Below are 14,671 nucleotides of genomic sequence, written 5' to 3'. Positions count from 1 at the left end.
CAGCTAGCAGTACTGTTCATTCGACTAGATAACAATGTTCATTCCTTCTTAGGTGTTTCTTGATGTATAAGCATCTAAGTATTGAAATTGCGAAACTTGAACACAAGAATCTTGTAGGACTTTGGGGAACTTGTATTCAAGGAGACAAAAGACTGTTGATCGACGAGCAAAAGAAGATAGACAAGCTTGGATTATTTTATCCTTGGTTTGTGTCTCTTGCCCCTGCCAAGCCTCTATCTAGTTATTCGATCGCTTTTGTCTAATTTTATGTGACATTTGCAGCGAAGGTGGAAATGATACACAGATAGAAAGAAAGCTCCAATATTGACATGGAAAAAGCGGTTTGAAATTGCTATGGGCTGGCTAGAGAACTTCTCTAGACGATGATTTGAACAAAAAAAATTCTGAGTTTGGAGTGACAAAAAATGTTATAGTTGATGATGAAGAGGTTAAAAAAATAAAAGAATAAAACAATGAGGATAACAGAAACATAATAAGTAACTTCAATTTTTATTTTTTTTTGGGGTCAAAGAACTTATAATTGCAACTTTTCTTCTGTGGCTATGTATTGCCATGGTAAGTAAATCACTTAACACGTAAAACTGCAGATAATATCCCTTTTCACATGTCATCATCATAACTTCTTAGTAGGTCCATTGGTGAAATTATTGTACTTCTTTGCAGTCGGCAACGAATTGTTGATGGATCGAGCTCGCGAGAACGCCTCACTATCTTCTCCGCTGTTATAGGTGAGTGTCTTATCTCCAAAAGGCAACTGCTTGTTGATGGTCGGAGCTCCCTCAGCAGATCTGGGTCCATCACCTTATAATCTAGTTCAACAATGATCTTCTCCAAGATTTCACTGTTCAACAAAAGTCTCAGGAGCTCAACTTGGTTCGCTCTCCCACAAAATTCGCTCATTCTAATCCATTTTAAACTTGGAGGTAGAAATAGCAATTCGAACTGTTTTGGAATCAGTCCAGTCTCCCCAGGGTTGCAGTCAGCAAATGTTATATCAAGAGATTTAATATTAGATGTGCAATTGAGTAGACAAGCCATGACTCCAATGTCACCATTCTCAGCACTCAGACCAAGCTCCAAATGCTTGAGATTGCGAAACTTCGGTAAACGCTGCGATAAATTTCTTTCATATCGTAAATGCTGCATGCACGATAAAACGAGGTTCGTTATTACCCAAGTTAGCTAATCCAAAACCTTATATATAAAAATAAAATACGAATATCTATCCGCACCTTAATACATGTGTCCCGTAGGTGAAGAATCTTCACACTTGTAAGCATTCTAACGAATGTACTGACTCTCCCATCCGAGTTAAAATCAGGAAGTTGCAAGCAAATATCCGCTTCATCTAATTTGGCCCATCTGTCTAAATCAGATTCATTATCTGAACTTGAAAAAGTCATGTACGCACCACAACGGAAAAGGAACAAATTTTCAAGATTGGGGCTTTTGAGCAGATGATAACTAAAGGTCTTGGGGAGAATGAATTCGGACAGTTGCAAGTTCTTCATCTTTGGGAAGAAAAATTTATCAGGAAATCGAGCCATTGCACCTCCAGCTTTGAGTTTCAGTGTCACCAAAGAATTACAACTAAAAATGCAGGAAGGATAATCACGTAATTGATGATATCTAGTAATGAGACCAAACTCGAGATCAAGCTCCTCAACTGAAGCACTGAATGCTGCTAGAGAGCTAGTCCAAATATCAGAAACATCCTTTGAGCACTTAAGTGCGAATCTGTTTATACTCGACTTATTGTCACGCTTTCGCAGAAAATAATCCAGGAATTTAGTAAACCTATGCCGGGTAGTAAAATCAGGTTCTAGGAAATTAATAAACCTTTGCCGGGTAGTAAAATCACGTTCTAGGAAATTAATAAACCTTTGCCGGGTAGTAAAATCACGTTCTTGAAATCTAAGATAGGGTAGACACTTCCATAACTCTTGCCACCGTTTTGACACGAGGCTGGTTTGTACAACTTCTTTTACGGGAAGAAAAGAGAGGATGTGATGAAGAATTGAATCATGCAGTGGACTTATTCGATCTGCATCCTTCTTCGTCTGCTTCTGACGAGTTTCCATCGTATTGGAGCTCACAAGAGAGGAGAGGAAAATACCTTAATTGAGAAGATGCTGTATATTATTGAAAAAAATTTGTGAAAAAAAATTAGAATAACAAGTTTATTTATATTAGTTGTAATTAATTCTATTCCTATTAAACTTATGATTCCTAATAAAAAAAGGAATACGCATGGCTCTCACAAAATAAAATAAAACAAAACCTAATGAAACTAAAAAAAAAAAACTTAGATTCTAACCATGACTCTACTTGTCCTACATGACGAAACAAAGGAAATAATTAAAAAAAAAATTAGAAAGTAAAAGCAAGAAACAAAAACAGGTCAGATATGATTACCTCGCTATCTAATAACCTAAGTAATTAAGAATGATGCTTTTACCTGCAATTGATGTTACAGTCTGCAAGATGGAGATTCCGAAGAGTCATATATATATCGACATATAAACTCTGCGAACAGTAAAATTATCCGATCCTGCAAAGAGAGTTCTATATAGTTTAGGATTGTTGGACGTTAAATTAAAATTCTATTAGGAAATCTTCAATGATAATATCCGATAATATCCTGCAAAGATATTATCGGATCAGAATACTTGAGTGTGAATTATCGATAATCTCGTTTTCCTATTTTCTGCGGATAAATTTTTGGGCATAAAAATAAATAAATTAGTAAATAGTTAAAAATAATTTTAAAATAATTTTTTTAAATGTTGTATAAATAATTGATTGTAAAGAAAATCAGTTAACTGTTTAGTAAATGTTGTTTTTAAAAGTGTTGCAAATTCTTGAAATAATTATATGTATTTGATAAGAATTCAGTCCAAATGAAGAAATTTGACACAATGTTGAATGAGTGTCAGTTCAGTATTGAGGCACTCTAGCTTAGCTGCTGCGAAACAAAAACTGTATTTATAAAATAAAAATTAATACTGTATAGTAAATATAGCCTTTAAAAAATAACTTTGACAAAAATAGTGAATGTATTATAGGTTTTTTATCACAGATGTGGTGGATCAAATCAACTTTTTCCAAATTAAAGCAGCTAGTATTTAGTATTACTATGTGTCTTTGTTGGAAGTCGGATTTTGGGAACCTATAGTTTTATTTTTATTTTTGGTTTATTTATGTACTTGAGAAGTATTTTATTCACAATTTATCAGATTTTGTATTCTAAATAGGGATGGCAATGGGGAGGGGAAGAGAGGGGAGGGGACTAATCTCCCTGTACACATCCCCAGTAGTTTACGTATGTCCTCGTCCGCTCACCGAATAATAACAGGGGATCCCCGAGGGTCCCCGATCTCAAATAACTAATTTTTTTTGTTTTCGATTTTGAGTTAATTATACTAAAATAAAAAATTCAAATAAAAGTAAAGTTCGAAATATATCTTACATTAACATTGATCCATTACAAAATTCACATGCAAAATACAAATTATTAAAATAATTATCTTTGTCAATATTCATAATCCTATAATAAAAAGAAAAAGAATTTACTTTTATATCAACAATAAATGAATGAAATAAATGTAGATACTTAATTAATATTTTTAATAAAAATTTTTTTTTGGGCTAATAGAATCTACCTGGCCATTTTAATGTCCTAAATAAAAATTTAAGACTTTAATTAGTTAATTAAGCCTAAAAATTTAATAATATAAATATTTTGATATTTGTTATTTGGATAAAAGCTCATTTAGTCCCTGTATTTTAAGATTAGTGTCAATTTAGTTCCTTTATTTTTAAAAATACCTCGAAACATCCATGCCGTTAAAGTATTGATACCCCTACCATTACTTTTTATTTTCTTTGACTTACTTTTACAATATTACCCTTTTATAAAAAAAAATATTGGACACTAATAAAAAGAAAATAATTAAATTACTAATTTAATCCTAAAAAATAAAAAAAATTATATTAATTTTTTTGCAAACACCATTTGCACACTTGGTAGTTTGCATACAATTTTTGACAATTAAAAATTAATATAATTTTTTTTTATTTTTTAGAGTTAAATTGGTAATATAATTATTTTCTTTTTATTAATGTCCAAATAAAAAATTTATTATAAAAGGGTAATATTGTGGTAGCAAGTAAAAGAGTGGTGGAAGTTGGTTTTAACTCATTAAGATTGAGTTGTTGGTACACTGAGTAAAGAAGCAAATTAACACTCAAGTAAAGCATGTCTAATTTTATGATCCTCAATAGTGTAAGAAATAGTTGGACAATCAGGCTCCTTGTATTTCAAAACACTATTGATTGAGAGAATGGAACTTACATATTCTGCCAGAAAAGTTTTCTTTTGCACTTTATGTTTCCTTTTCACCATTCACAGATTTTTTTTTTCGTTTCTTTTAGTTGTGCACATTGATTGATGCAAAGTTTTAACGGTCATGATCGTCTGATCATATGATATTTGTTGTGGAGGGGGGCGATAATCTTGTTTTGTGGTCCTATGGATTGGTGCAATCATAGAGGGTAAGATTTGGTGATGAAGATGTGAAGCCTTTGCAATGATGGCTTCCCACTAATGGAAAGATCTGTAAAATGCCAACTCCATGTGGTGCCTTCTAAAATGGAAATTTCTTCTTTAAACCGGAATGTGTGTGTGTGTAAAATTTTGGACTTCAAAAAGATTATTAATGTTTAATTAATGTGATTAATGCTTCAAAATTTTGTATAGATATGTTATTAAATGCATATGATCTTGCACTTAATATCCTCATGAGACGATGAATTAAAAATACACACATTTTAATACATAGTGAGACAAAAGTTGTCAATTGGTTAAATAACTTTAAAATATAAAAAGAATCAAACATATGTAAGATATATTCTCCTTTCATGTCACGTACGTTAATACCCGTGGGTCCATCAAATTATAACAATGTTTCATGTAATCATTTTTTTTTCAACAAGAAACGACTAAAAACACATAATGTCACATCCATGCACCATTCTTATAAAGTTTTGTGTGGTTAATTAAGTCTTTTCACTCGGCAACATAGTAAGTAGTCAAACTATTCATGGGAGAGTTGTTGCGAGACCACGATGAACCCCAAAATCGAATCTCTCCGGTCTTTATATACATATCAAGTGTCTCTATCGATGTTATTGTTGCCCTAACATAGTCACAACTCACATGCATATTCAAAAGTTCTTGTCAAGTCTTACATATAATGCAAAAATACGCTCATTATATTATCATCGTTTAAAATTGCATAAAATCATCCAAAATTCATAAATGCTGGCAAAAATTAACGCACAACTAAGACATGGTGTATCAAAGAGAGGAACTAGAAAGCGTGAATGTGATCAATCAAATGAGACCGTGTCATCAAACAAGTATAGCACCAAAATATTGTGCTACAAAATCAAAATGGCGTGATTAAACCAATGTGTATCAATGCGATTCGGGTGAATTAAGAAGATCTCATATTCTTCACACCCCCCCCCCCCCCCCCCCCCCCCCCCCCCACAACAAAAGGCGTGATATCGGGTGTAGCTGACTAGCGCCGTCCTCAAACAAGTTCGACAAATAAAAATCAGCCACGTAAGCACAAAAGGCTCAAAGTTTCCCCTCTCCCTCTCACATCTCCATTTATAAACACCAGCCCCAAAAACTCAACATCATAATTATTGTGCATGGACCACAGAGAGAACGAGAAAGAGAAAGATAGCAACATTATAGTTTAGATCACAATCTGAAGTCTGAACTGAGATTTCCTCTCGCTTTCTCTTTGATCACCCCCTCCCCCCCCACTTTCCATTCCAATTTTGCCCCCAGGGCAAGTATCACATAACAACTACACGCTACTGCCTCACTGTAATGATTTTATGGAGGGGCAGGATCAACTGCGTGTGTTTGCGCGCGTATGATAGTGGGGACTGATCTGGGCCGTCCGAAGGCAAAAAGGGCAAGCCTGTGCAACAAGTATTTGGGTGCTTGTTTGGCATTTATGCACACATTGGTGTAATTGATGCATGAAAAAGGTCTCCATCATCTGTTAGTTTAGTTGTGCTGTGTTGTGTTCTGGTGTTGTACGGCAGAAAGATAAAACTCAGTACAAAACAAAGTTTCAGACATGAAAGCAAGATATGTCTGTAACTGTAAGATGTCTGGGCTTCTCATTTTGAACACAACTCATTTTGTTGGACCACATCATAGTAAATTGAAAACAAAATATCATTTGGCATTTCATCTTCTTTACCCTTCCCTCTTGTTATTTCATCAATCATGACTTAGAAACCTCCTTTATCTTTGTGATTGATTGATTATTACTAACATAATCACCCAAGCCATTTAGCATTCTCCAGAAAATGTCTCCCACAGAAAATGTGAAGTTCATATTTTCTGAAAACACACAAAATCTTAACCCCGATACTAAAATCCTATTTGGGATTGAGATACTATAACTTTTAAATTACAATTTTTAAATGATAATTTTGACAAAACTATTAAAGATATAAGAGATTCTTTATCATACAAGTAAAAAATTATATCAACATAACTTCTAAGATACAATAGTTAGTGTTTACCGAATAATTTAGTGTTGTCGCTTAAAAGCTGCCGCTGCCTAACCTTAATCCCAAAAAATTATTAAAGATATAATAATTTTTTATCGTACAAGTGAAAAATCATATCAACATAACTTCCAAGTTATAACAGTTAGTTTTTATCAAACATTTTAGTGTTGTGACTTAAAAACTACAGCTGCCAGACCTCCATTCCAAAGACAACCTAAGTATCCTTAAATCCTTAAATACAGTTTTACAAAAGCTCTAGCAACAAGGTATAGCTTCAAGAATAAAACATCAAACAAGAAAAAACAGTACCCAGCAACTCAAACTCAACATGATCTAATATTTATGTGGAACAGAGCTTTCATATTTATTTGGAAAACCAATTAATAAAAACATCAAGCAAGTCTCATAATGGTTAGAAGATAACAAAAAAGGGGATAAAGCCTTAACCACTTCACTTCTATAACTCCTGTCATACCTTTTTTTCAAGTACAGGGCAAAAAACCACCATGAGAAAAAAAAAATGATCCACAGGTAACAGTATACTAGGAAATAAACAAGGAAACAGGCCACCTATATGGCAAAATGTTTCTTCACCTTCCCTATGGATTCTCACAGCGTTATTTGCAATTCTTCCAAAGAAGGGAATAAGTAAATGAATAAAACTATGAAGTAAAAGAAATTTATAATTCTATAATCGAATGAATTGAATATTATGATACATGCGTGGAGCTAACAACACAGCTTGGCTTTAACTTGAACTACTTACATATTGGGTGATCTTCTTGCAAATGCTACGCTCTCAGGGAGGACAAACGATGCACATAACATCCATTTTCCTGGAGCGACAAGACGTACCCTTCGCATTTCTACATTAACTGCAACCTCCACAAGAGCAATTCTTATGCGCTGCAGTGAAACAATAAAAGAAGGAATACATATAAACCCAACATTCCATTAATTCACAAATGTATGGAGGGAAAATTCAATACCAAACCTCGTGAAAATCAAACTCTGGATCTCGGGCTTTAGAGAATCCATAAAGATGAATCTTTGGAAAGGTGAATTTTGCATCTTCGGGCCTATCTCTGTAGATTCCTCTGAATGCATCTGCCCATGAAATGCGAGGTCAAAGTTTCACACAAAATAGTCCAAAATCATTGACATCACAATCCATTAAATTTAGAGTCAACAACCATACTCATCACTTTACAGGCTTGCAACAGTTATAGCCAATAATGACTTCTTTAGTAATTAATATCCAGAATGTTGCCTTACCATTTTCAAAATTAAATTTCTGTAACTTGAACATCAGAAACTTTACACATTTGCTACTTTTCAAACCTTGTTCAACTCAGAATTATATGCTTAACCAACAGGAGCATAGACTAAATCCCATAATTCAATGCACATATTAGTAAGTTCTTGATGACAAACTCGAAATTAAAACAACTATGAAGTTCAACAACAGGTGACGTGCAACAGAATATATTTTGTCAATATAAATTGTAACCGAGAGGAATAATCAAATTACATGATTCAACTATTAATCAATTGAAGTGAAGAAATAAGCAAAATCACTGATAGAATATAGTGGCATACCTAGAAACTCTGTAGCATCATTTGGCAAATTCATAACCACTTGGGTAATTTTATGAGCTTTTTGGCTTGCGAACATAGCATCAATGAACCTCCTTCCATCCATGTTAAAGACCTACATATCAACATACATGATGTCACATTCTAAGCAGTCTATAATTAGCAAAAAAAGGGACCATCACACCATGATACCCAAACAAAAGTATCTTAATCATACCTCAATCTTTTTCTCAAGCTTGTTGAGGACACTATTTCTTTCCAAATAGTCGACTGCATAAGGGTTCAAGTCATTAGCATATACACGTTTCACAATCTTTGCTGCAGGTATACAGATAGGACCAACACCAGCAAAAACATCACCTGTCATTTGGACAAAAAACAAAGATTCACACATGTAAGCATCTCACTATAGGGCTTCCAACAATATCTGCCAACAAAATATGTCCTCTTCCGAGATAGGTGAAGGAGATCATGGCAGCCAAAAAAAAAATAATAATAATAATAATAAATAAATAAATATAAATATAAAAATTAAAAAACAAATGCCCAAATGGGAGTATAACAAAAGCAAGGAAGGATTATAGGTGAAAAAAAAAATGTCAATATACAAACATACAAACAACATCTTTGAAATTGAATCCACTCAAAAGCCTTTGTCGTTCAGTTGCTAGCTTTGAATTCCAATATCTGCACAGGGAAAAAAAAAAGGAAAGAAAAAAAAGATTCTTTAAACCTCTGCTGAATTGGTTAAGTTTGATAGTAGAGGTTCTTGATAACAGGAATTTATATAAGAGACACCTTCACGTTATTTCACTTAAAGAATTATGAAGAGTCTGAAACATTTATATAGTTTCATAAGTTCATGTTTCTACTGCATGATATGCTATGTAGAAGATCATTCTGCAGATGGTTACAGAATTATAATTACATCAGGGACTACAGAAAGTTAGCCTTGTGCTCTCTGCTTAAAATTATCATGACATAAAACATTTTGTCAACACATTGTGTCAAAACACCTGAAAAGAGATAAATGATGAAATAGCTATGATTGCATCATTTCAACTTAGCACACATTTTCAGGTGCCTAAATTAAGGAAGGTCATAAATTCCTGCTTTCAGATTAATATAGCCATTTAAAAGAAAGCACTGCAATTTTGAGCCATTTAATCATATTATTACTTGCTAGGGAAAGAAGTAACTAGAAAAGTTCAGCTGAATTTTTCAATAGCTCGAAAGGAAGAAGAACATACACTGTTGCTAAATCAACATTAAATCGAAATCCATTCTCAACCAGCATAGTGACAAGGGAATTGTTTCCAGCTAGAACCTCAAGCTGCATGGTTCTGTAGTCATTATGAATGGCATCAATTTTATTCACAACAGTTTGTATTTTTGGCTTATTTTTATCCAGCACTACCTGAGAAAGAAAGAAATAAAAACAATGGCACCTTTATTTAATTTCACACGTCAAAGTGTAGTACATAGTCAAAATGGAAAGAATAATATTATTATATCTTAGCACCTTTGCTATAGGATACTTGAATGGTTGATGTTCTTCTCTCAGGTTTAGATGTGCTATATGCCCAACTGTTTCAAAAGCTGAAGGGATGATCATACCCTTTGGTAGCAAGGCCTCCAATATCTGCACGTAACTATGGAAGTCAAAAGTCTCATCAACATTACAAACTTTCAGCTCAAAGCATTCAGTGCCCCTACCATACAGGTATGACCAATGATATAATTTCCCAACAGTAGAATCACTGCGGGGGAGAGAGGGTGAGAGAGAGTATTAGAAAGCCATCCTAAGTGAAAGCAAAGGCTGCAATCTAGAGAGAGATTCTGCCATAGCTCAGTTTAGTTCATTTTTGACAGAAACTGATACCAAAATAAAGTCAATAGGATTACAAATGTGAAACTGGAAACAAACATAAGCTATTTCAAAACTGATCAATTTTTTGTATTTTATTTTTTAAATCAGACACAAAAGTGTATGTTTTACCAAGTTCATTGCTTACCCGCTTTAAAATTCTAAGATGATGCTTTGAAGGTTGATAACCAAATTTTTATGACAAAATGATTCAGAAATAACGTTGCCTAAGCAGTAACAGAGTAATTAAATATAGATTGTTAATGTCAGAGCCGTATGAAGAAAAGAACATTGGAAGAAAAATGAAATCAGGGAATAAGATGGAGAACAAGAAATCCCCATGCAAAAAACCTGGAACTTGAAAATTGAGGGCGTCTGCTAATCTCTCCTTCAAACAAGGTAATGTACTATATTTGCATGTCCTTTTCTTTTATTCCTTTTTAGCAGGCATCAACAAGTGAATTCACTTGAATAAACTGACAACAATGCCATCAAACCCAAAAGAAAAGTGGAACAAGAAAAAGCAAGGAAAAACATATAAATACACACAGGAATAGTCAAATAAAATACCTCATTCATCAGCCAATAATCATAAAACAATGTCAGCCTACATTTGACAAGCTCCAAAGTTGGTGTTGTATTTTCTCTGGTATCTTGTTCCAGTAAAACCTGAAGCATAGATGACAGTTTAAGATACAATTTGACTATTGAACAGATAAAGGATACTCATTAAATCTAACTAATTTCAGATAATGGCATGAAAAACCAATTAAACCTCAGGATTTCACCATAAAACGATGATTTAGCATAACAAATAAAGCACAGAGACCAAAGAAACATAAAAATTTTATGCCAGGAAACAAAAAGGGCATAACATCCAGGCACGCAGTTTTCCATTTGCCATGTTCGCTACTGAATGTTATAACATAGCACGCCACACTAAAAATAAAAAATCAAGTAAAGTTCATTCTTGCTATCTAAAAGAAGCTTTCAAAAGTAACATACAATTTTAAGTATCTGAATGTGTTTTGAATACAATTCCAAACAGCAAATATAATCTTTTGCTAGAGCTAATATATGAGAACGCGAAACTAGAAATGAAATCGAAAATTGAAAAGAACTCACAAGAGACCTTGATTGCTTCAGGAAATTCCTCCACATTCTTATCAACTAACTCCTCATCCAAAAGCAACAACCTTGTTGATCCTCTCCATTTCTCTCCTCCTCTAAACTCATCCCCCAACAATCCACTCATTTCCTTTCTCTCTTCCTCAACAACCTCCACCACATAAAGCTCCCCCTTCCTCCCATTTCCCTCCTTACCCTCCTTCTTTTCCTTCCTCTTCTTCCTCCTCAGCCGCGAAATCCTCGCTAAATTCCTAAACTTAACGAACCCACGAGCGTCAAAGCTCTTTACTAACTCCTCCCTGAACAGAACAGAATTCACCTCATCTCCCACCACCCCGGAGAAATCCTCATTTCCACCGTGACTCCCATCATTGTTATTTCCCAACAATTTAACGAATTGGGTTTCGATTTCATCACCCAGGACGCGGGCGATGTTGCGGACGCGTGGCCAGTTGAGAAGGTGGCCACGGAGGCGGGACTCGAGGGCGTAACAGTCTTTCGCGGGGACGCGGAGGGCGGCGATGTCGAAGATTCTGGTGAAGTGGGTTTCGTCAATAAAGGCTTTGGTTTCATTTTCTTGTTGGTCCTGTTGTTGTTTGAGGGTTGGTGGGGTTTTGCCTTTAAAAAGAGAGGGGCCGTAAGGGAGGGAGGATTGGTGGTTGCCGCTGGCGGCGGAGATGGCGGCGGTGGAGAAGGTGGAGAGAGTGACGGGGGCGATGAATTTGGGTTTGGCGAACAGAGAGTGAATGGGTGGAGAGAAGATGACTGAAGGGAGAGGGTTTGGTCTCAGTAACAGTTTGGTGCTACCCATTTTTGGTTTTTTTGACCAGTTAAGAGTGTTAGACAATTTTGGATAAGGTGGGGTTTAAGAGGGTTTAAGGAATTAAGTTTCATTTTTTTTTTTTTTCAAAAGCAAAATCTTTTTGTAGGTTATGGCGTGCAACTAACAGAAATATTATGGAAAGCACGTAAATGACATACATAGTTTGCCAATTTTATTAGAACTATAGGTAGCACATATCAAGAAGAGTGTTGGCATGTAATCTCATTAATTATCTCATTTTTCTTATTTGTTATAAGAGCTGAGATTATTGTTATGTTTTTATCTTCCTGTCAAATTCTGCTGTTCTCAAACAAGATAATTTCTGAATTTATAACCTTCAAATGAGAGGCAAAGTTGCTGAGTGTGAAATTGACTTTGGCCCCAATTAGTACGCTGGTATTAAAAATGGCTATTAGTTTTTCCACTCAAAACTTTTGACTACCAACTTGTCATAGCGACTCTTTACTCTCAAATGTGAAACTGTAAGCAAAAGTCCAATCTAAGACAATGAATTTGGAAAATTTTCAAACTTGGGTTGTGACCAAATTTTGGAATTTTCAGAATCTTATTGAATCATTTATCCTTCTAGCCATTCAAATAATGACATGCATGATCGTCCCACCAAAACAGTCGAAGTTCTGAAAACAACATGTGCCAGTGTTTGTTAACCAGCAGCATCATTTTGCTTCTTTGAATATTCAAATAATTTTCGTGCCACCACCAAAATGTTTGTACAATTTTCATTTCCTCAATATCATATATATACACACGTACTTAAAAGATTGCAAAAAGATAAAGTCAAAACAGGAACCCTAAATCCTTTTTAATTTACTTACATATAAGTATAACATATAAAGCTATACATATCATGAACCAAAAATCTGAAAAAAAGGTACCAAACTGGCAAATTAAAGCAAAATGTCGAAATGGGTGTGTATAGACCGCGAGATTGGTCCCTTTCTACCAGTCCTCCCATGACGATTTGGAATCGACAGGCATATTTTCCGATGATTGGTTACCGGTGTTCCAACGTGCCCCCAAGAAAAGCCACGTGGAAGTACAGAATATGGCGCAGAGCTTGCCCCAGACGATCAGTATCAATAGGCTAATTAAAATCAAACAGAAGCCAACGTAAGAATCGTAACACCCTCTCCCATGCTGATTAAGATGATGATGATGTTGAGCTTCAGCAACAACAACGTCCCGTTGTTGTTTTTGTTTACACTCCAATCGAAGGGATTTGTTCGTAGGATCAGACGAGGAAGTACACGCCGAAGCAGATGAAGTAATGCTTCCATCTTGATCAAATTCTTTGAGCATCGACGATTCCTCATTTGATGATCCACTGCTTGTTTGGCACGTCTTCTGTTTAATTTTCCTCTTTCTGATTCTCTTCGCCTGCAATGATTACAAATTTAATTTAACCCTGATTATTGTTATTGATTCAGAGCAAGATAAATAAACAAAAGGGAAATTAACTAATTATTATTATTATATATTATATACGTACCAAAGAAGTTTCGAATAAAACTGCCTTCAAAATACCCAAAAGCCTCGGACGAGCACTACTGCTGCCCCCTTTATTTTTCTTTTTCTTTTTCATCTTCTTAATGATTTTAAGACCGTTTTGTTCCTTGTCACTAATATTTTTATCATCATCATGTCCACATAAAGAAGCCGCCGCCGCCGCGACAGCCGCCACAGGCAACACTCTAGGCAGCACAACTCCTTGTTTATTCTCCCCCATAGGTTTGACGTACGCGAGCACCGGCTCAGTTGACCCGCTCGTACAGCCGCTGACCGGCCGGACCGAACCAACGTCGTTCGTGTTGATTAGGTCAACCGCCTGTGGCATACAGCACGGCAAGAACCTTCTGCTGCTACCGTTAGAATTATTGTTCTTTGTCAACTTTTTGGGGGTCTTTGTTTTTGTTTTTCGGTTCATTTTAATGAAAATCTAAGTGGGGTTTTAGTAAAAATGAAATTAAACAATCTTTTTTTTTTTTTCAGTGGTGGGAGAGGATTTGCTATTTAGGGGAGTGTTTGTGGGGAGAGAAAATTAAGGATGATTCAGAGAAAACGAGGGAATTTTTTTTTTCTTTTTTTTTTGAAGTATGATGATGCTTTTGTTGTTCGTGGGGGGGGGAAGTTCATGGGGCGACTATCCCGCTTCTTCTCAGGATACGACGTTAGATAATTAGAACTACAAAAAATTTTCACAAGCTGAAATGTGATTAAAATAATAATTATTAGTTAAAAAGTATTTAATGGGAGGGCAAATTTTGAAATTAGAGTATGTTGACTTGAGAGCGTCGGCAAACTAAAGACTTTGACTCCAACAAATAAGAATGGACTTAGAAAAATGGGAACAAGAAAATAAGAAAGTTCACTTCATCTTTTTCAATTTTATTATTCAGTCTAAACAGTAATTTAATTTCATTCTCAACGTGAGAAGGATTTGAAAAGTATACATTACTTATATAATCCTCGTTTGATAGCATAAAAATTACAAGTTGGTTTGCATCTAAATCTAGAATAGCATCAATTACCAACTTAAATATTACAAATTATTGTAATTATACGTTCACATCAATGCAAAAACAATGTTATATTCCCTACCATATAGTTGACTT

General features: G+C 34.8%; 2 protein-coding genes across 9 annotated transcripts in view; both read right to left on the bottom strand.

The window, feature by feature from the left end:
* LOC102621308 (tRNA (guanine(37)-N1)-methyltransferase 1) overlaps positions 1–12,298 on the bottom strand; it is a 31,683-nt gene extending 19,385 nt beyond the window's left edge. The window contains exons 1-9 of one of the 8 annotated variants that reach the window (XM_006464595.4): positions 11,220–12,285; positions 10,658–10,756; positions 9,743–9,862; positions 9,471–9,637; positions 8,837–8,907; positions 8,438–8,580; positions 8,224–8,335; positions 7,619–7,731; positions 7,060–7,530 (exon numbers count right to left, since the gene is read on the bottom strand). In XM_006464595.4, coding sequence (XP_006464658.1) covers positions 7,387–7,530; positions 7,619–7,731; positions 8,224–8,335; positions 8,438–8,580; positions 8,837–8,907; positions 9,471–9,637; positions 9,743–9,862; positions 10,658–10,756; positions 11,220–12,026 — 1,776 coding nt within the window. In that variant the 5' untranslated portion in view covers positions 12,027–12,285 and the 3' untranslated portion in view covers positions 7,060–7,386. Of the gene's footprint in view, positions 1–7,059; positions 7,531–7,618; positions 7,732–8,223; positions 8,336–8,437; positions 8,581–8,836; positions 8,908–9,470; positions 9,638–9,742; positions 9,863–10,657; positions 10,757–11,212 lie in introns of those variants that run through there. The other 7 variants (XM_052433824.1, XM_015528153.3, XM_052433820.1 and 4 more) reach the window with 7 other exon arrangements.
* Positions 12,299–12,836: 538 nt separating this feature from the next.
* LOC112499245 (uncharacterized) lies at positions 12,837–14,370 on the bottom strand. Its single transcript, XM_025101907.2, has 2 exons — positions 13,549–14,370; positions 12,837–13,436 (listed from the first exon to the last, which is right to left on the bottom strand). The coding sequence occupies exons 1-2, from the start codon at positions 13,981–13,983 to the stop codon at positions 12,999–13,001; spliced, it is 873 nt and encodes a 290-aa protein (XP_024957675.1). The 5' UTR covers positions 13,984–14,370; the 3' UTR covers positions 12,837–12,998.
* Between the last annotated feature and the right edge of the window lie 301 nt (positions 14,371–14,671).

This window comes from Citrus sinensis, chromosome 9 (genome assembly GCF_022201045.2).
Source record: "Citrus sinensis cultivar Valencia sweet orange chromosome 9, DVS_A1.0, whole genome shotgun sequence".
NCBI lineage: Eukaryota > Viridiplantae > Streptophyta > Magnoliopsida > Sapindales > Rutaceae > Citrus > Citrus sinensis.
This window is presented reverse-complemented; position numbering and strand designations above follow the sequence as displayed.